Here is a 21,267-nt window from a genome sequence, read left to right on the forward strand (position 1 = left end):
AATAACTTCACTAACAATGACGAGGCTTGCGGGGGTTCATCCGCAACAACACGTCATCTCTGATATGCCCATGTCATCACATCAGTGGACGCACCTCACACTCCCGATAACTCAACACGAGGAGTCGGAAACTAACAAAATCCCCCCCGTCCAACTCGAAATTGAAAAAAACCTTTTACGGCCATGAAGACCAGATAGCTTCTAATAACTACTTCACCACCTTAGCGACGGTCGAGGTGCACTTGCCGAGCATTGCAACACCGTTACCCTCCATCAGAGCTACACGAGAGAGACCCTCACAGTTCTTGTAGGAATCAACCACAAGCGGCTGGATGGGCTCGAAAACGACTTCAGCCATCTCGTTGGACTTAAGAGAGTGGGGATCTTCCATTTTCTTACCACCAGTTTCCTTACCAACCTTCCAGTTGATCTTAGCGAGCTTACAAGCGGAACGGCCAGTACGGACGAAAGCAATAGGAGAATACCCAACCTTGATTTCACCAGGGACGTCCAAGACCTGAATCTGAGCGGTGAAGGACTGGACGTGCTTCAACGAGGTATCTTTCTTGTAGATCATGACATCACCAGCACGTGGCATGTTCTCCTTGATCAGACCCTTAACATTGAGACCGACATTATCACCAGGGAGAGCTCGCTCGTGACGCTTATGGTGCATCTCGATGGTAAAGACCTTCCCAGAGCAGGGAGTGGCAGGCGTGTGAGTGGGCAAAAAGATAACATCCTCGTTGGGCTTGACAATCCCTTGTTCGATACGACCAGTGATGACATCACCAACACCCTTGATCTTGTAAATACCAGACACGGGCATCCTCATAGGAGCATCAGTAACGCGCTTGGGCACAGTAGCGAACTTCTCAAGAGCGTCATAAAGAGTGTCGATGTGAATGACGTCCTTCGAGGCGGGGTCACGTACAACATCAACACCCTTCCACCAGTCCATCTTAGCAGACTTCTTGATGAGGTTATCGCCAATCCATCCAGAGATTGGAATCACTGGGACACACTTCTCGATGAAGTCCTTCTTCCAACCAACACGGCCGAGCATGTTCTTCATCTCATCACGGATCTCCTCGTAACGATCCTTCTTATAACCGGCAACGTCAGAGTCCATCTTGTTGACACCAACCACGAGCTGCTTAACACCGAGCAAGTTGATCAGACGAGCATGCTGACGAGTCTGACCTTGGATTTCACCAGCCTTGTGGTTGCCCTTGGCGATAGAGGTACCAAAGTTACCATCAGCAGGGACCATGAGGAGAGCCACATCGGCCTGGGAGGCACCGGTAATCATGTTCTTGATAAAATCTCTATGACCAGGAGCATCAATAACAGTGTAGTGCCACGAATCAGTAAAGAACTCCTTAGTAGTGCAAGCAATAGTGACACCTCTCTCACGTTCCTCCTTCTGGCGGTCCATGTAGAAAGCGAAGGCGAATGAAGACTTGCCGAGGCGGTCAGCCTCTGCCTTCAGTTTCTCTATCTCTCGATCGGAAACACCACCAAGCTCGAACAGCAGACGGCCAGTAGTGGTGGACTTGCCTGAATCGACATGACCACAGATCACGATCGACATATGAGTCTTCTCTCCAGGAGCAGCAGCCATTGTGTTAAACCAATTAAACGGTGGTAATGAACGCGTTGACGAGTTTCAGCCACGTCATGAATTTATGTCAAAAGCTATGGGCGAGCGAGATTTACAAATGTGATCGATAATCAGCGCATTTTCTGGGGATGGTGTCACCATTATGGTGAAGAAGGCAATGGCAATCAGCAGACGCCACAACCCTGAGGTAGACGTAGGCGAGAGCGAGTCTCCGCCTGAGAGAAGGCATGGAGGGCCTGGCAGAGGCTTGGTGGTCCTCCTCGGGTTGTTGTTGGTATTGTCAGCGTTGGGGATTCTGAGCATACAAGGCGGTTCTTTCGAGGAAAGGGGCATTGTGGTTGTTGGGAAGACTCGAGGCTTGAATGGTGACTTTCCGGTTTATGGAGATGCCGAAAAGTATCCTCATGGGCGACCTGGGGAGAAGGAGAGTATTGGAAAGGAGGCGATAGCAATAAAGGGGTGGCCGCCAGCTCACGATGAAGACGAGTGAGATCCAATCGACAGTTCTTAGGATTGAACCCCATACCTTTCGGATAGAAAGCGTGGTTGTTATCAGTTATTGCAAATCTACTACTGATAGCTCAAGACAACGAAGTGACTGGGCGGAGGCCAAAGCACGAGGCATCACTGCAGTGATGTTCACTTGTCGTCCGTAAGACTCATCATCTCATCAGTACCCCAGCAGTCCCTTGGAACAGATACTTCGACGATCAACTCGTGAGTCTATCGAACGTAGCCTTGACGACTACGTCCAAAGGGCATACTAAAATGACCATTTTCGGCATCTCCCATGGAAAGCCCGTACGACGACACTGCTCGAGGAACGGTAGCGTCTTCCTGTAGGCTTGGACGGAGGCTAAAGGCTTGGTTGAAACCTCACTGTCGATGGGAGATCACTAAGACGCCTCCTTGGAGGCCTTGGGGGAAGGTCTAGTCATACCATTAATCGCTCAAATCGTCGTCCCTCTCTAGTTGGTACTGGACTTCCGACCCAACGAGACCTTCCCCTCCCAACCGACAGCCACCTGCACCGATCGGATCCTCGACAGGAACATTCAAATCTCCAGTGTGGCATATCCCGACAACACCTTCCATGTGGGTTGATGAAGCGTTTCAAACTGACTATGGCGGCGCACTGGAGGTCCATAACAACTTCCTCATACCACTCTTCGCCGACTTCCTCCTCTCGGGTCTCAACCGCTCGAACCATCCCAATGAGCTCTGGCTGAAGGACTGGCCTTTTCACCGAGGGAAGACCATCAAAATATACGATCTCTTGGGAGCTCTGGTATCAATTTCATGGCGCGTGACGGTCTATCTCATACACTATCAGTTCCCTCGTATTCGTAAATATTCGGAGGTCGTCCCTTCCCAAGGAGGCGTCTGCATCGGCACTCAGCTCGTCTGGCCACAGGACAGCTCAAAGTAACGAAGGCGCATCTCCATCCCTATCGAGCCAATCAAAACTCTTCCTCTGGTTGTCTCGACAGGTGTATTTACTACAACAACGTAGCACCATGGGGAAATGATCTCTTCTGGAGAGGGATAGTCTCCGCGTATCAACACCAAGTCTTTGTCTCGCTCAAGCTAAAGTCCTATTGGAAGCCGACGGAAGGACGCGTTCAGGAGGAGGTAGGGAGAGTGTTAGTGCCGGTGCCGGGGATCGAACCTGGGTCCTTGGTGATAGCCACCGGTGGTCTACCCTCTGGTTAACCATGAAAGACTGGCGATCGACTTCGACGCGCCCCTTCCTGAATGGGACCTTCCAAAACGACCCAGGATACTGTGGACGACTCGGTGAGTCCATCAGCTCCATAGTGATCATCGCCTTTCCTCTGAGACCAGAGAGACCACCGTGCGTGACCGTCATATCGATCGACGCAGTATTTCCGCTTTGGCCCAAGCCTTGGAAAATCTAGGCGCGACTATCACCATGATTTGGCCGGAGACTTTCGGTCGATTTACTATACGTGAATGGATGGTAAGAAAATTGAGGCCGGCAGAGGGTCTCAAGGACCGTCGCAGGTTAAGCTGCAGGAAACTGATATCATAATTGGCCCGTTCGGGTCGGGTTTGGCGAATGTCGTTTACATGCGTCCGGGGACTCAACTCGTGGACTTCGCTACCACTAATCATCCTTTCAACCCTGACTTCCTTGCTATGGCCCGACACTCCAGAGTGGGGTACTTCTGTATGTTCATTGATGACAATTTCGTGGCGCGTGACATAATTCTAGGTACGGATATGCGTCAGTTCCCTCGAAACCACGAGGGTGGTGTAGTCCTTCCTGATGAGCTCATACGGCCACTCGCAGATGAAGTCATGGCGAACTACGAGTTGGAAAGGCAAAGACCCCAACCGCGATTGCAGGACCCGGTCCTGAACGTCAAACGCCTCTGTTTGCATGATAGATATTTTCAGATCGACTTGTGTGATGGTGGAAAGAATGTCTTCACTCAGTGCAAACGACCGTCAGGATGGCATCTCGCCGACTATCAAACCGTGGTAGCTGATTGAGCTTCCGAGAGAGGGTCAATCGTAAACAGATGACGCCGTTCTCGAGTTCTCGTTGCTACTACCAACATCGTGGACCACAGAGAAAATGCTATGGAGTAGCTCATCTTAAGAAGAAAGAATGTATATTCGACCGTCCTCATCCTCTCTGTGGCAAACCATGACCAACATTGGCTTTTCTGGATCTGTTGTTATCGTGTTGTCAATATTGATGGACTCCCCAATTCGAGGTTTTACTATGTGCTGGCGGCTCGCTCCTTTATATGCGGTCGCCGTCGTTCTCAGCAGTGCGTCAGAAGAGGCTAGAGTGCTCTCCAAGCCTGCCGATGTCTCCAATGAGGACTTCATACCACACCTCGGCCACATCTCCTCCCCATTAGACGACCTCATCCACTCTGCTGGCGCCCTTCACGGTCTAATGCCACTAGACCTTCCAGGGCTCTCAATGCAACAACACCCACGACTGCTCCTGCGTACGCATGTCATGTTACCCACGGCGTTTCACACAATCTTGTCGCAAATGTCGTCCGCTTCCATCGGTCATTCTGGCGGATTCCACATGCGTGTCACCAACCAGTCGGTCGTTATAAACGGCGAAGTGCCGGCGTATAACCATCCGAATGAGGACGGCTATGGTTCGAAAGTCTCTGTGAAAAGATACGCCCACGGCTTGGTCATTCGGGCTAGCACACAACACGATGGTGTCAGTCGTCTTATGCAACGCTTTTATACGCTGGGAGGCGACTGTAACTTGAATAAGACTCGCGTGGAGTTCGATAAGACTTCTGGGAAGCTGACAATAACCGTACCAAGAGAGGGCGCCAAAGTAGACGATCGTGTGGTATCGAGTCGCCATCAGAAGGCCATTGAAACAGCTGCTGCGCATGCTCATGAAAAGAACAGAATTCGAGTGGTTTTCGATGATCACGGGGGCAGTGCCCATGTTTTTGTACCGAAGACTTCAGGAGGCATATTGACGTTACTGGGGGACAAGCTCACTTTGGAAGATGGTGAAGTGGTGCATCTACCAGTGGTGATGGATGAAGCGGCGAAGGAGCGGTATGACAGCAATGATATGTTGCACTATGTCTTGAAGACGAAGGACGAGCCACAGGAATTATTGCCTTTCAGTGAAGAATTGTAATGATACATGTAACGACTTGTTGTCAACAGTGCTGGTTTTGCGTTCGCTCGATCAAAGGGCATCAAACGAATCTTTTGCACTCTGCCAAAAGGAGTAGGCAGTATAATGATACAATATTACGACACGTTTACGTTGGACTAGATCGCGCGAACTGTACAATGTGATTGACGAAAGTCTCAGTGTTATCAGGGACTCACGAATAGTGTCAAGAGGAGAGATAACGAAGGAGAGGTGAACTTTTCTTCTCCACACGCGATTGAATTTCTATTACGAATGGAAGAGCCCCTCCTAAATTCCCTATTATACGCCTTCGAAAAGAAGTGTGGGTAGATATGCGTTTGGTTTCCTCAACGGCGCTTAGCAGTTTCCTCACAAATTATAAAAGTGCATATATGAATCCGAGTAGAAGGTATAAAAGTTGTTGAATATTTTCCAAAATTTCCTCAGAATTTTACTTTGACACCAACACATGTGGTTGACAATGTGCATATTGTACCACACTGTCGTAAAGTGTTCGTGATAGTTGTCTGGGATCAGGTTGCTTACGTAGTCATAAACCGGTCAACTACAAAACTCAACAACGGTCGTAATATTACTTTCACCACTACGAGTACTGTCTACCCCATCACTAATACTTAATCAGAGAGCAATTGCCTTTATAGCGATATCCAAAAATGGTTCAAATACCGGCTTATCACTGACCGAGCAAAGTGATAGGAGCAAACACCAAAAATAAATTCACGCATGAATTCGTCGCCATCCTCAATACATCGGCTCCATGTCGTACTCCCCCTCCTCCTCATCAAACTCTCCCTCCTCCTCAGCAGTGGCATCCTGATACTGTTGATACTCCGAAACCAAATCGTTCATATTAGACTCGGCCTCAGTGAACTCCATCTCGTCCATACCCTCACCCGTATACCAGTGGAGGAACGCCTTCCTCCGAAACATCGCAGTGAACTGCTCAGCAACGCGCTTGAACATTTCCTGAATAGCCGTCGAGTTCCCCAAGAATGTCACAGCCATCTTGAGGCCCTTAGGAGGGATATCGCAGACGCCACTCTTGATGTTGTTGGGAATCCACTCGACAAAGTAACTCGAATTCTTGTTCTGAACGTTGAGCATTTGCTCGTCGACCTCCTTCGTTGACATCCTGCCGCGGAATAACGCGCTTGCAGTTAGGTAACGACCATGACGAGGGTCGGAGGCACACATCATATTTTTCGCATCAAACATTTGCTGCGTCAACTCAGGACGGTCAAAGCTCGATACTGCTGAGAGCCCCTCGAGGTGAGGGGGGCAAAACCAGTCATAAAAAAGTGCAAACGAGGAAAGGGAATCATATTCACAGCTAGTTTGCGCAGATCAGCGTTGAGCTGACCCGGGAAGCGCAGACAAGTAGTAACGCCCGACATAGCAGCGGACACTAAATGGTTGAGATCACCATAAGTCGGCGTAGTGAGCTTCAGAGTACGGAAGCAAATATCGTACAACGCCTCGTTGTCCATAACCATAACTTCATCAGCATTCTCGACCAATTGATGGACCGATAAAGTGGCGTTGTAAGGCTCGACAACGGTGTCGGACACTTTAGGGGAGGGGAACACTGAAAATGTCTCCATAATGCGGTCAGGATATTCCTCACGGATCTTGGAGATCAGCAAAGTGCCCATGCCGGAACCAGTGCCACCTCCCATCGAGTGACATATCTGGAAGCCTTGCAAGCAATCACAACCCTCCGCTTCCTTCCTCACAACATCGAGAACAGAATCGATCAACTCAGCGCCCTCAGTGTAGTGGCCTTTAGCCCAGTTATTGCCAGCGCCACTCTGACCAAATACGAAATTATCAGGGCGAAATAATTGCCCAAAGGGGCCGGCTCGGACAGAATCCATAGTGCCTGGCTCAAGATCCATAAGGACAGCGCGAGGCACATATCGCCCGCCAGTAGCCTCGTTATAATAGACGTTGATGCGCTCAAGCTGGAGGTCAGAATCACCGTGGTAGGTACCCGTAGGGTCGATGCCATGCTCGTCGGAGATGACTTCCCAGAACTTGGCGCCGATCTGATTGCCACACTGACCAGCCTGAACGTGGACGAGCTCGCGCATGTTGAGAACCGAGGCGAGAAAGGATTGCTGCTGACAAAACAACAATGACTCACTTCCTCCACCACAAATTGAGAAAAAAAGCAACGACGCCGATTATCGTATGAAACTTATACCCTGGTAACTAGTAAACAAATAACGCGAGATATCCACAATTCAGCGCTGCACTAACCTTCTTCTCGGTGAAGGCATTCGCGATGATGACTTCACCGAAACCCCCTTACATAGCAGCCAAGTCATCGCTATTATCTCAACGATGCACAAGGTCACGCTCGTAGCATATCAGATTGAATCTAGAAAGATTCGAGAAAAGACATTCACAATGGCAGAGTGACGACTTACATACCGTACAAACTGCATACATAGAGAAGCAAATGCCGCTCAAGGACCGACACAGGAGGCTGAAAATGAGTAACAAAACTATCAAGGATCAGTAAAGTCAGGCGGTCCTCTAGGTTTCAATAGTAGCAACAGCAATGTTGAAATATTCCACGACGGCTACACTAGACAACAAGCCATGTACTTGCCGTGCACCGTGTCGCATCTAACCCTCATCGACAAAGGCTTGTAACCCGAACCAACAGATTAAGCCTCAGCATACAGCACATACGATAGTACGCCACACCTAGCAGGGCCTCATCTAAGCCGTAGTCACTAGTGATGATAAAGTCTATTTTGGTGCCAGTCAGCACTCTCCCCAGTCGTAGATAGCTCTGTTGTATTTCTCACAGGTAACGTCGATGGACCCAATAGGAAAGAGTGGACGACGCAGAGTACCGTAGTTGTAAGGCTCAGCGACAGCAGTAGGGACTTGAGGGCAACACCAAGAGGTGAAAGACCTCAACCTTGGACGACCTAACGAAAGGTAGATCACCACCACCAGACCAGTACAGCGAGTGGTTACACATGATTACAACCGATCTCAGTGCAGAGTTAATGATTCGTAGTAGACATATGCGAATACGACATCAAAACACCGATACCAAACATCTTATAGAGTTTGGACATCATCTACTACAACCTACTAGTGAAAACCCAACCGTTTCGTCAGATGATTCTTCCTACGGCGAGCGAGACTCAAAAGTGTGAATGTCTCTACGGCGTGGAAAGAGATGAATGAATCTCTCAGGGTTGTTTATCAAATCGATTGTGAGTTCCGGAATAGATTCAGGAATCATAGATTTTGACAAGTCATGTTCCAAGAACCGTTTCTGACATTTCTAAATCGTGTCTGTTGAACGCGAAGTCGGAATCGATTTTCAAGAAAGATTTCAGAGTTGCCAAGTTTTTGAACGGCCGGTCCGACTAGACCATCATGTCGAGAGGATATACCCCCTGGCTCCAGAAAACTCTAGTGATGTGCATGCGTGCAAACACGATAGGCGTCCTTCGTAGAGGCAAGTTCGAAAGCAAATCTATTATATACAAAATACTGCAATATGCAATTTCCGTACGAATCAATTTATACAAAACTCTAAAACATCTCGGATGAACATTCTCTAGTTGAACTTGATACGGTGGCACCGTTGCTACACCATCGCCGAACCCGACTCTGTTGCTCCTGGTCAATCTCACACTAAACTCAACAACGACTGCTTACTAAGTAACACAGTCGAGGATGACAATGGGGAAAACTACCAAAGATATGATGAGCTGCACCTTGGGCATGCATACTATAGCTAATATCAAATACTAGAGAACTGCAAGACCACACTGTTCTACCAAATCTAGTCGCATACCTTGCTCAATTTAGTATAGATGTGTGCGTAAGCACATAGCGAACATAAGGCCCACATTGACGTTTTGTATACTGCTGCACCTCAACCTACTCTGCATTGAGTTCTACGACTTATACATTCACAACAAGATCAACAATGCATACAGCAACGACTTCGCTCCGTCTGCTATGCTCAGTAACCGTATAAGAGTAATAATAATGACCAAAGCTTTTGATAGATACTCGAACCATAGCCACTCATATCTGGCGCGTCTCGATTATAAATATATAATTAGGACCACTATTTAATATTTCATGTTAAACATGAGTATTATATATATGGTTATGACTATTATCTATTTCAACTTTATCGGAGTTTCACCCGTGATGTGAAAACCACTAGTGAGAAACACATTTCACTTCGCGAAAAACGCATATGAGCAGCGAATTTCGCGTAAAACGGGTGAAACTCCGTTATAATACATCATCATAAGTATTCACATATCGTGCGATCTCATAAATGCATACAATAAGTGTAATTTATTCAACGTAAAGGACAGCAGAACCGACCGGATGAATCTCTTGAGTTCTCATTAGTGGAGAGTAGTCGAAACATGATGACACACTTTGCCAGTGTGCCACTAGCTCGTTTATGCCAGAACACATAATAGGTTGCCAATAGGCTCGAGACCGGTATCCGGAGCCGATCCCGGCAGTGATTGGGACAGTTGTTCCGTGGCGTTGAGCGAAGCAGTTTTCCTTTGTATTGTACGCATACACAAAGGATTTTTGTCCCCTAGCGTTTCGCTAGGAACATTGCCATCATTATTCACTAATAATATATACAACTTGTATTTTCTTAATTTCCTCTCAATCTATGTCCTCCAGTAATGTTCAGTCTGTGTTGCGTTCAACTTCATTTGACCATACCACACTCTGATCAACGTCCTTTCAATCCAAGGTAGAGACTGTCTACTATCTACTACTACTTCACAACACAACAACAACAACAACACTTCATACGAGAAACACAGTACGTTTTCATTTCTGTTTTTTACTAGCAGGTTCTTCCTCTGGTTTACTCGCCATAAGTATCTCCTTGGGCACTGCGAATTCAAAACAGTACATCCTCTTGTTGGGGGCTACATCGCGAACTTCATTAATAGAAACTAAACAACATTAAAATCAAAATTTTCATATGTTGATGACAACATAAAAAAAACGAGGCCATTCTTTTTGATTTCTGTACATTTCTGTGTGATTCGTAAAACTAGTGATAAAACTCACCACGTGTTTATAAAATTCATCATCATCATTTTCATACACTTCCAAACTAATCGGTACAACTAGTGAGCTAGAAACTCCTGAGCTCAGCTGAGGAAAGCAAACATATATCCCGACACTGCTACATACAATGCATGCCAATTCGATATGCAAATGTGTGTTATTTTCCAAGAATCAATGTCAAACTATATCGCATATACAATGTAACAATGACTATGAACATATGTTGCGACAACTAAGTACCCGTTAGAACTGTGATAGCGATTTGAACCTGTCTTTCCAAGAAACACGCATCTAAGGAGCGTATTTTTTTCTCAGGAAAATTCAAAAAATCTGTGTTTCTCGTTTACAAATAAGAGTTTTGAGCTGAAACTTCAATAGGGTATAGTTATTATCATTATTCATCACATGTTGAGTCGAAACGGTCATGTTCGGAACGGTTACTAAAATATCATGGCGAGCGAAATAATCACCCACGCGAACCGTGTAGATTCCTTACATACCAAATTCACACGTAGTGTAGTCTGCAATACCACTCCAATCGCTATTCCCCCTTACCCAATTTTCTATCAATTTTCCAACCCTCCTTATTTTCCATCGCTTTGTCAGCTGCAGCGTATAACTCCTCATTGGGTGGCTCTTCTCGGGCGAAACAATGACAGTGAACCTGAAATCAGTGTTGAGATATATAATTGCATTTTTATCGTTTACTATTATATATACAATTTCAGTTGAAATTCAACGAAAAGCCTACCTGTAAAATTCTCCTAAAAATTTTTTGAGGAAAAATATAAATTACTGCTAAAATATTAAGCGCTTTCTTATATGATCTTATATATATTTTATACCCTCTTTTCAACAACATTTGTACTCAGCATTTGTAATCAGCTTACTCGCTGATTATAAGAGTTTACATGTGAGTTCAGGCTAAGTGTATACAAAACAATGAAAATTTCCTCGAAATTTCCACAGATGTCACCTACACAAGTAGTTGACCATGCGCATATATTCCCACACTGTTAAGCATCCTAACCTCTTCACATTGACAGAAACTGAGCAGCAGATCAACTCCGCGTGGTGGTGGAAATTTTTTTAAAAAATTCTTGTTAGTTTCTCCACATTTTTACCATAATTTGTATATAAACTCCTAAATTCAGTCACCATAACTTCGAAATATAATATTCCCACACTTCAGAGCTACTACGAGTTTACAGATCTAAAACCACGCAATGAGGATCTTTTTATTTCAAATTCATCCCCGAACATTTCGGACATTTACAAAGCCGTGTCGGAGAAATACATGTTCGTTTCACTCAGCTGAGCTCAGACATTTACTCACCATACGAATTCGCGTAGAACTGCATGAAAACTATCGGAAATTTTCCTCGTTGAATATAATGTACATATTTTACCAGACTACTTCAGATGATATAAAAATTGAAAACCTATTCCACTTCTACCCAAGAGATGAATCATTACTTTCACCCTAATGATATGAAAAAAACACTAGTGAAAAAAATATTTCACGACTACTGCATATCACCGCGAATATCGCCGAGACTACACGTAAAACGGGTGGTGAAACTCCATTGTATTGATTGATATAATCATAATATCATATTTCGAAACCAGAATTACCAGTAGTCTAGCTTTCTCAGCAGCCTCCTCATGTCCTCTGAAAAGCCCAACAAATACATCTAAGAATGTAATAGCGATCGATGGTAAATTCATGTAGAAGTGGAAATCCTTTTTCTCGTCGAATACACCCTCACTCACGAGCCTTTTAACCTACAAAAACAAAAACAACTATCGAGTAGTGAGTGTATTTTTTCCTGCGTAATTTTCAAAAATCAATAATGAAAACAATGCTTTATATCAAGTCTAGTATTGTTACAGCCAAAAATTCCTAATTTTTCACGAAAAACATTTATTTTTGAAATTTTCCCGAAAAAAAAACGTTTTTTTTCACAATCATAAACCAGTCGATGATCCGTAGTATCTGAAAATTTTTGAAAATGAAAACTTAATTTCGTCGAAGTCACTGCAAGCTGTATTTCGCATTCCGTGCGAAATACGAATAACAACAAGCTTTCCCATTATGGGAAAGTATTATAGGAACCCCATATTACGAATTCTCTGCCGTCCTCTGTAGATATGGTCATCAGTCCCGATGGTACTTTATTCAACTTGGCATTTTCCAAACACCATTTGGTAGATTCAGGATTGAGATCATTAGCATAAACTTTACACCCTAAAAAAGCGAATATAATTTGGGCGATTCATTTCATATTTTTTTCAAAAAAATTTCATAAAAAAAGCGACTCACTAGCAAATTTTATAGAGTTAATTCTGAGATATTTATCATACTAATAAGAGCGAGATAATTTGCATAAACTCTACACGCTAAAAGGCGAATACAAGTTGGACAGATATACATCTTGGTACGATGTTTTTTATTTTTAATATATTTTTCTTATCTATATTTCTTGTAATAGTACGATTCAGACCATTTGCATATACTTTACACACTACGAAAAGGAACTCAATTGAGCGGGAGTACGTCTAGTCTCGGGATTACTTTATATATTTTTTTATTTTGTATAAATTTTCCGGAAAATTCTGTATATATTTTTTATAGATATTTTTCATATTGATATTCATCATACTAATGAGAATGAGACCATAAGCATAAACTTGACATTCAAAAAAGTGGATATAATTCGAGATTACTCAATATATTTATTCATCTGGTACATATTTTCTTCCGAGAAAAAAACTGTATATTTTTCATATTCATATTTATTATACCAATCATATTGAGATCACTAGCATAAACTTAGCATTCTAAAAAATGAATATAAGTTCGGCGAAAATACATCTAGGTTCGGGATTATTTGATATACTTATGTTTTTCGTATTTTTCCGGGAAAACTGTATATTTTTCATATTCATATTTATTATACCAATCATATTGAGATCACTAGCATATACTTCACACTCTAAAAAATGAATATAAATTCGGCGGAAATACATCTAGGTTTGGGATTATTTGATATATTTAGTTTTTTCGTATATTTTTTTCCGGAAAAAATGAATATTTTTTAATGATATTTTTTATATTCACGTTTATTATACTAATGAGATTAGTATTTACTTTTCATCCTAGAAAAGTGAATATAAAAAACCCTCTTCCTACTACTATTACCGATTTTTTTAGCAGCCATAATAACAAACGCCCCGATGCCACAGCACATGTCCACCACAACTGAGTTCGAAGAGTTGAGGTCTTCTAATAAGCCTTGTCGCATAGTAGACAGTCGCGAATTCCAATACCTACCAGTGTTAGAATATATATGCAATCGTTTTCCTCAGCTGAACTTGACAGAAAAACCGACAAAAATTTACCAAAATTTCCGCAGAAGTTTCCTATTGGCATCAACACGAGTAGTTGAGCATGTAATGGTAAAAGATAGAGAACGAGTTAGATCGGATCCACTCAAAGACGATGACAAAAATATCTTAAAAAATATAAATATAAAAAATATCTTTTAAAATATATACATATATATCAGGGCTTCGAGTCTATACACGTGAATTAGTTTTCATACATTCACGAGGGCTTGACCGCTCATTTCGAAGCTTAGTAGAGTTCACCGCTATACTCCTATACTAGGTAGTGTCTCCCCCGTGAATGAACTGATGCTACATGCGAAGAAAAAAATATTTTATATATAGTCGAGTATATTTCTACCCGAATATTATTACACTTTTGAAAAGTCCATTTTGAATTGCATGCCGTTTTCCTTAACAGTTGTGATGAAGTCGGTCGGATCGCATCCATCAGCACATGCCATCACTTCTAACTCCATTGTTCTGAACTCGTTATGCAAATTTGCCACTTTTGTAACAACCAATTTAATAGCAGGATTTTTATCGAGTATAACTTCACCGATAATCTTCTTATAAGGTAAATGTGAATCCTTGAGGTTGAAGTGAGCGATGTGGCCGATGCTCTCGAATGATGAAGGCACTTCCAAATTGGCTGGCAGTACTTTCCTCAGGATTTCCTCGGTGCTCATCTGCGCATATCCTCGGACAATTTCGTGAGAAATTACGCCGAAATTTCGCACTTTTTTCGGCAAGTCAGCATCAGCTTTGAAGCAAATAATTTTATTATTTTTCGGGTCGTCCTTGTCAGATTGAACGGGTCGAATTTGAGGTAGTCGTAGTAGGCACTTAGCCACTTCTGGGTCCTTGGTCCACTTCTGCACCTCCCTAGCCGGCACTCGTATAGCAGGGACCTCAATATGAGTGGTGAAGTCCTCCCGGTTCAGCTCCACTACTGCTGGAAGTTGGTCGATGGAGTCGGTCATTGATAAGGTCAACTTAATGGCGTCAAAAGCAATCGATTGCTTGGGCGCGCGCTAATTGAAAAAATGGAACGAAACGGATGTGATCAATTTTCCTGTCCTAAATTCAGTGGACATTCATCGTAAACTACTCTGCTTTAGCGTCTACCTCTTCTTCTCGTCCGCACATTTGCTCGACGTGATGGTATTATCATCATACACATCTTCATGTTCCCATAAGGTACCTCCTACCTTCTCGTTGTTCGTAGTGTTCTCATCATATCATTTAAAGGCTTCTTTAACGCTACTGTTATTGTGTTGGTGCCTAATCGTTGGCACGAACACTCAACAGGACGAACAACTTGGCGCACGCCCAAAAAACACAAAAAGAACCTCGTTCGCGGCGAACGGTTCGCCCTAAATTCCTCTTAATGCCCGGGTCTCATTTCAATCACGGTTCAAGTCCTGAAATAAGATACAAGTCCGAATTAGGTAACAGAGCCACAAAATCTACTTGCCTCCACTAGAGTCATGTGTAACAGACGCTCAGCACTAGTTGGAGTTGAAGTAACTCCACCTATGGGTCTGGGTGGATGCGGTAAGGCGGATCATCAGCGGAGTATATGCTGACGCTGTCATGTATGATCGCGGTGATGCATGGTATCGAAAGCCTGAATATGTTGCGCTTGACGCCAGGCTGCAAATTCTTTGCGGCCGTCCGGTTGACAAACCTGATCTCCATTAATGGTTCAAGCTCGCCCGTGGAGTCGTGAGGGGAGCAGTCAAGCACGCTGCTCAGTGCAATAACGACGATGTCGACATCAACTCCGATGACGAGATGATGATGATGATGACGGTAGTGCAGAGCAGGAGTTCGGCCACGGTGATGATTTGAAGCCTAGCCAGAACAGCTCCACTCAAGTTGGAGGCGATCATTCTTCGCACTGCCCGGGGAAGCGTCACTGGATGGCCCTACTGTGTACTAGGTGCTTATGTTTGCTGCAGTCTCCTCCGATAACTCCAGCATCATTAGAGGTTATGAAAATACAGCTTGAGGGCATCCCGAAGGCTCCTAGGTTCAGCAATGCACCCTCGATCATCCAACCCTTATACGACTATGGAGCTAAGCATTTTGCCCTCGCTGTCAGGAATCACGAGGGACTAGTGCTATATCTCGATAGCGCACTGGGTATGAACGCGATTCCTGGACCTATGCGTGAAGTGATGACCGCTATCTTCGGCAAAGGTACAAAGTGCGTATGTTTGCGCACACAACAGCAGACACCCGGATCTGCAAACTGCGGCCTCTTCACATTGGCGTGGGCGACAGAGTACGCCCTCCAACGAGCGACTGTCGATCCGGAGAAGGCCACCTACGATGAGGAAAAATGCGGGATCATGCGGTTCGTTGTCTGCAGGAGAAGAGACTGAAGCCATTCCCACGAAAACGCGGAAGGCCCGGCAAAAACAACCGCCTTCAGGGCCGGATGGATATCGAGCTGTAAGCTGGAAGTGTCAATCATACAGTTTATTCACAGTTTCGTGTGTGTTATTATGAGTGTGGATGTTTCTGAGCGTGAACGTCTTCTGTTGCGTTTCTCTGCCAATGTTCGTCCAACTCAGTGTTCGTCCATTCGAGATGTTCGTCCACAGGACTTTATCGATTGTGTGGGCGTGCGCTAACATGTTCGTCGTCCCTTTGATTGTTCGTCCATCTGATTCACAACCATTGTGTTGCGTAACGAGGGGGAACTCCACTGTAGGAGTGTCAAACGATGTCGTATATGCTTCAGGCGGATGCGAACATGTGTATATTCGATATACACCTGTACTATATACTATACTATATCGTCGAGCAGTGAAATTCGATAGTATGACATTCATATTCTATTTGTGTGATTATTCTTCATTGATACATGCTAGCATGGGATAGTATTCTCAACAACAGTGTTCATTCTTAGGAGTATCCAACCCTTCTGGAGCGACATTCATGATCATCATCTCCGGACGAGCAGACTTTCGTCGGTTCTTCATACCACTACTCCTGTTCGGTTATCTATCATATATCGTTGATGGAAGAATTCACCATCCGAGATGCCTTACTGCACCTTTTGGGAAAGTACGTTATTACTTATTCCCACACGAGGTCAATAGGAAAGCCGCGGCCGACCCTTCCCGTCTTGCCCCTCACGTTACGTTCAAGCTCGAGAATGGCATAAAGCATGCCTACTACGACTTCCTGAGTTTCGAGGATGATGATGATGATGACCGTGAGAGAAGCGTGACCGAGGCGTCGGCTATTCGAGTAGCTGGCTGGCCTAGGGGCACTCAGGAGTATCGAGTTTCGGTGGGGAAAGATTCCCAGTCTGCCTGTTTCACTAACGTCTCCTATGCGACACAGTCTATGGTTAGTACAGGTCAGATTCGTACGTTTACTTCTTGGATGAGTAGCGAGAAGGAACGAGAAAAAATTTCCTCGGAATTTGAGAGTATGTGCGCGCAAAAGGCTCTCGCAGAGATGATTGTTCCTGAAGGCAACCCGCCCATTGATGGCGAATGGTTTGGCAACTCGAGAGATCTGCGAATATCATTAAAATATACCGCAGCTACCCCGACTCTCGAAGCATATGAAATCGACGCAGGTAGTTTTACCAGGGAACAGGTTGTGGCTGACCCTGGAAAAGAATATGACGCAAGTGCTGCGCGGTATCGTATTCTGTATGTTAAGATCGGTGATGTATTTTTGGTTGAAATCGCGGATTTGAGGAAGAGCCGAAATGACTATACGGAGCTGCCAGCGATACGCTACACGGTTTTGGAACCCGTATATTCGACTCCAGGGCTTCTCACAAAATTCCGGAGAGGGGTCTTCGGTGATGCTAACGGAGGGCCACCAGCGAGAGCATATGATCGCGTGAAGGACTCTTCTACTTCGACTGATATGTTTTATGGTGTCAGTGAACTCAGGGCGTGGAAAAGTGTATGAGTGGAAGCGAGATGCCTCAAGGGTTGACAGGTATAGACGATTCCTGGTCGAATTCGACGATATATCAGCAACGATAACTCATTGTGTGTTCATGTAGATGTGCTGTGATGATCTCGAGCGTATCGAGTTAAGTTCTTCCATAGAATACCAAACACCAACGTGATTCAGAAAGTCTGTATGTAATCCATCGTTTACCAGGTAGAGCATCGATGCTCAGGAGTTGGTGGTGTACTGGCTTAATGAACTCCTCTCATCAAATGGTTGCCTGCTATCCGCCAGCATTTGGAAGTACGCTGCGCTGGTCCGACCGGGTTCCGAGACAACGGGCCCGAATCTGGTCCTTCTCATCAACTACATCGACTCATCTATACAGGAGAAGTCGGTGAGTAATAAGGACAAAACATCTATATAGAGTTGAGTTGGTGGTAACCACTAACTCGACTCTATTTCTATGCCCGTAACTGTGGAGTTTCATGCTCAGCAAAGTTAATGCAATGATGGTGAAGACATGGTGACAGCTATTGCGGAGGCGAAGGCGGCACAAGAGCCAAACGATGGAGACTCTAGAGCTAGCTCGTCAGAAGGAGCTACTAAAGCGTGGCAGGGTCCAGGGGAGGGTGGACAACGTTAGGGAGACTATCATCGTGCCGGATGAGAAAGATCCTTCGAAGAGCTTATGGAGTTCGCGGCCCGTGAATCCCTGCATCTGAATCACTTGCAAAGAAACCAAGCGGATGAGTTTGATGCGTTGGAAGGGGGCGCACTAGTGGTAGCTCTTCGATCATCACATGGTGGGTCCAGTGTGAGTTCAGAAGGATCTAAGCACGCTCACAAGCAGTCGTCGATACGCTTGTATAATACAAGCCCTTGCATTAACGCTACGGCGTATATTACACGCTGAATAATAATACTTGGTACTGTACTTCCTTAATATACTTGTCATGATGATACAATAAATTCAAGCTGTTTTCCATCAAAAGCTCACTGAGCTGACGGATCGGATTGATCAGGAGGTGGATGCGAATTCCAGCATCCACCCGCCACGCATCATCGAAAAGGGCATCAGTCCCGCCACGAGGTGACTCGGACTCAGCGGTCCTGCATGCTATACCTCCGTCCCAATCACATGTGGATGTGGGGACCTCGATGGCCTATGCGCCGTCGATAAAGATCGGGTTTCACAGTTGGGGCACCGTGTCGAGCGATATCGAGGCCTCGCATACTTTCATCACCACTAACTGTGGATCTAACGCTGACGGGGACTGCATATCGCCTATAGCTGGGGAATGTGGCTTATGAGGCGAGAGACACCTCGGGTCCCAAAGAGATTGAGTCAATCTCTTGATTGAGTCAATCGGGACGGGTCAATCTGATTGACCCGTCCCGCTTGAAGTTTCCTAAATGCACCGAGGCTCTAGAGCTCACAGCACATTTCGAAGCCTGTGAGAACACCTTCGTGGAAGGCTTCCTCTGGAAGCCAGGATCAGCATTTTCGTGAGCGGAGGTCAAGGCCGACAGTTTAGGTCTTACGGTGATGTACCCGGCACGTTCATCGAATCTTTCTTGAGGACCTTGCCGGATGGTGTCATACAGAATAGTGCCAAAAGAGCCGCAATGAAGCTTGGATGGTCGTGGCAGCATCTCCGTCACACTGTCATTCGGCGGACCTATACACGACGGAGGCGGTATGTGCGAAGGCCGACCATAGTCGATGAGTTGCCGAACCTACTGCGACAACTCAAGCTCTCCTCTCCAATGGAGGTAGATGCCTTCCTGGAGGAGTGTGTAGTGGACCACTACTAGTGGTCGTTGTGCGTGGCGTGTGCGCACAATAGCTAATGTACCGATTATCGATTATTGATCTGCGGCTGACACGGCCGATTCCTTTGCTCTCCCAGCATGTCGAGTTCGAGAGATCAGCAACCTCCACAGAGTGCGAGGCAATCATGCAGGCTCTGGAGCCTCCAGACTAGAGCCTCACATTCATAACTGATGTGAGGCTGAGACGTGATAGGTCATTACCTATCACACTAAGCCCTCGGGCAAAAGCTCATTGGGCAATGTAGCTGCAATTACTGAAGTTGCCGAATGGCCAGCAGCAATCTGACGGGATTGAAATGCTCGATTTATCTTTCTCAGTATCTTCTAGCACATGGGCAGCATTCAAGAGCGGTCCTCCTTCCCATTTATAAGTGTGTGGTACAGGGTTCGCAGCTCTGATTGAAATTTCACATTTCACACATTTCAATTTCATAAAATTTCGGCGGGCAGCCGAAATTTTCAAAACAATGAAATTTCGTCTTTTTCACCCAAAAAAAGGTTTTTTTCATCTTTTCATGCTCTTGCCAGAGCGAATGCTGCTGTAGACACCGTAAAATGTTCCATCACAGGTCAGACATTGCGTAATTGGTGTTAACTTACAAGCGGATGTCGAGGGATCCGAACCCGCGACGTGCGACTGTCGGTCTCACTCGCCTTTTATTGCGCACTGCACGAAGAGCGCCAAGTGAAGGGGCTGGAAGCCATGATGGTAATGAGTGACCGTCTCTACGCATCATCATCGCGTTGAAGTAACCAGGGTCCTCCCGATACAACGAACTTCGTTGTATCAAGCCTTCGGCCTTCGTTGAACGAAGGCCATCAATGCTGTTTCCCATATCAAGTGCCCCGACAACGAACAGTACAAGGCATACTCTGATAACAGGAGTATCAACTACTTTGTGAGTCTTATCCGCTGTGAAGCGAAACAAACAGCACTGGGCCCTCGACTATCTAATATCTATCCATCCAACTGTCCTAGCCAGTCGGTCAAGAGGAACTTACAGATCCACTTGGTAACTACTATGGATCCCTCCCTCTACTTGAGCGACTATGTTCTGACACTATCACAAGCACTTGGCTACCTTCAACATCAGTACTGTGTGCCGAATTCACATGCGAAAGTCATGAGATACTTCTCTGACGTCAAGGTGGACAATGGTGACATCAACATTTACGATTGCCTCGACCGTATCGAATCTGCTGTAACAGCAGTGCTGTTGCTATGTGTGCGAGTGCTGGCCTCCATTTACGACCTAGTCAAATTACTCTACACTATCGTGAAGGCCTCTATCCCACTCTGAGGCACTCTGCAGACGAGAACTACGCGGATCTGCGCGCACTCCGGGAGCGGCCCTCTCAATGAGAGTGAGCGGCTCTCATCTTCAGCGGCCGGGTCTACGAAGCCGTCTTGAAGACGGCGTCTTCACGGTTGAGGCTCCCCGGGGTGTCCCCGAGGAAGCTCGTCCGGGACCAGGAACATCACACGGACCAGAACCAGAACCATTAACCATCGTACCAGTGCCAATAAAACACATAGCTTAGCTACGGATAAGGCTCCGCCTTATATTGTCTATTCCGCACAGGCACGGCCGCACAGGTGGGCAAGAACAAAAGAAGGTAGCCGACGATGGATGAACGGAGTCGATTTACATATATCGATACAATGCAGCTAACAGATTGGCCAACAGGAGCGGGCAGTTCCTCCTACCACAACCATGTA

The 21,267-nt window shown here is 45.5% G+C and overlaps 6 protein-coding genes across 6 annotated transcripts; 2 read left to right on the forward strand and 4 right to left on the reverse strand.

The window, feature by feature from the left end:
• Window positions 1-207: 207 nt before the first annotated feature.
• Pmar_PMAR004437 (translation elongation factor EF-1, subunit alpha,, putative) lies at window positions 208-1,659 on the reverse strand. The gene has a single exon (XM_002764937.1). The coding sequence runs from the start codon at window positions 1,622-1,624 to the stop codon at window positions 209-211; it is 1,416 nt and encodes a 471-aa protein (XP_002764983.1). The 5' UTR covers window positions 1,625-1,659; the 3' UTR covers window position 208.
• Window positions 1,660-3,598: 1,939 nt separating this feature from the next.
• Window positions 3,599-4,141, forward strand: Pmar_PMAR004438 (hypothetical protein; the record flags this gene model as incomplete). Its single annotated transcript, XM_002764938.1, has 1 exon — window positions 3,599-4,141. One exon carries the CDS (start codon window positions 3,599-3,601, stop codon window positions 4,139-4,141), a length of 543 nt encoding a protein of 180 aa, XP_002764984.1.
• Window positions 4,142-4,658: 517 nt separating this feature from the next.
• Pmar_PMAR004439 (hypothetical protein) lies at window positions 4,659-5,282 on the forward strand (the record flags this gene model as incomplete). The annotated part of the gene is made up of 1 exon (XM_002764939.1): window positions 4,659-5,282. The coding sequence occupies one exon, from the start codon at window positions 4,659-4,661 to the stop codon at window positions 5,280-5,282; it is 624 nt and encodes a 207-aa protein (XP_002764985.1).
• A 762-nt stretch (window positions 5,283-6,044) lies between these two features.
• On the reverse strand, window positions 6,045-6,497 carry Pmar_PMAR004440 (alpha-tubulin, putative; the record flags this gene model as incomplete). The annotated part of the gene is made up of 1 exon (XM_002764940.1): window positions 6,045-6,497. The coding sequence occupies one exon, from the start codon at window positions 6,495-6,497 to the stop codon at window positions 6,045-6,047; it is 453 nt and encodes a 150-aa protein (XP_002764986.1).
• Window positions 6,498-6,526: 29 nt separating this feature from the next.
• Window positions 6,527-7,393, reverse strand: Pmar_PMAR004441 (beta-tubulin, putative; the record flags this gene model as incomplete). The annotated part of the gene is made up of 1 exon (XM_002764941.1): window positions 6,527-7,393. One exon carries the CDS (start codon window positions 7,391-7,393, stop codon window positions 6,527-6,529), a length of 867 nt encoding a protein of 288 aa, XP_002764987.1.
• A 2,755-nt stretch (window positions 7,394-10,148) lies between these two features.
• On the reverse strand, window positions 10,149-14,764 carry Pmar_PMAR004442 (conserved hypothetical protein; the record flags this gene model as incomplete). The annotated part of the gene is made up of 6 exons (XM_002764942.1): window positions 10,149-10,276; window positions 10,950-11,058; window positions 12,030-12,179; window positions 12,521-12,642; window positions 13,597-13,724; window positions 14,157-14,764. The coding sequence occupies 6 exons, from the start codon at window positions 14,762-14,764 to the stop codon at window positions 10,149-10,151; spliced, it is 1,245 nt and encodes a 414-aa protein (XP_002764988.1).
• Between the last annotated feature and the right edge of the window lie 6,503 nt (window positions 14,765-21,267).

The sequence above is a fragment of the Perkinsus marinus genome (assembly GCF_000006405.1).
Source record: "Perkinsus marinus ATCC 50983 genomic scaffold scf_1104296975926, whole genome shotgun sequence".
Taxonomy (NCBI): domain Eukaryota; phylum Perkinsozoa; order Perkinsida; family Perkinsidae; genus Perkinsus; species Perkinsus marinus.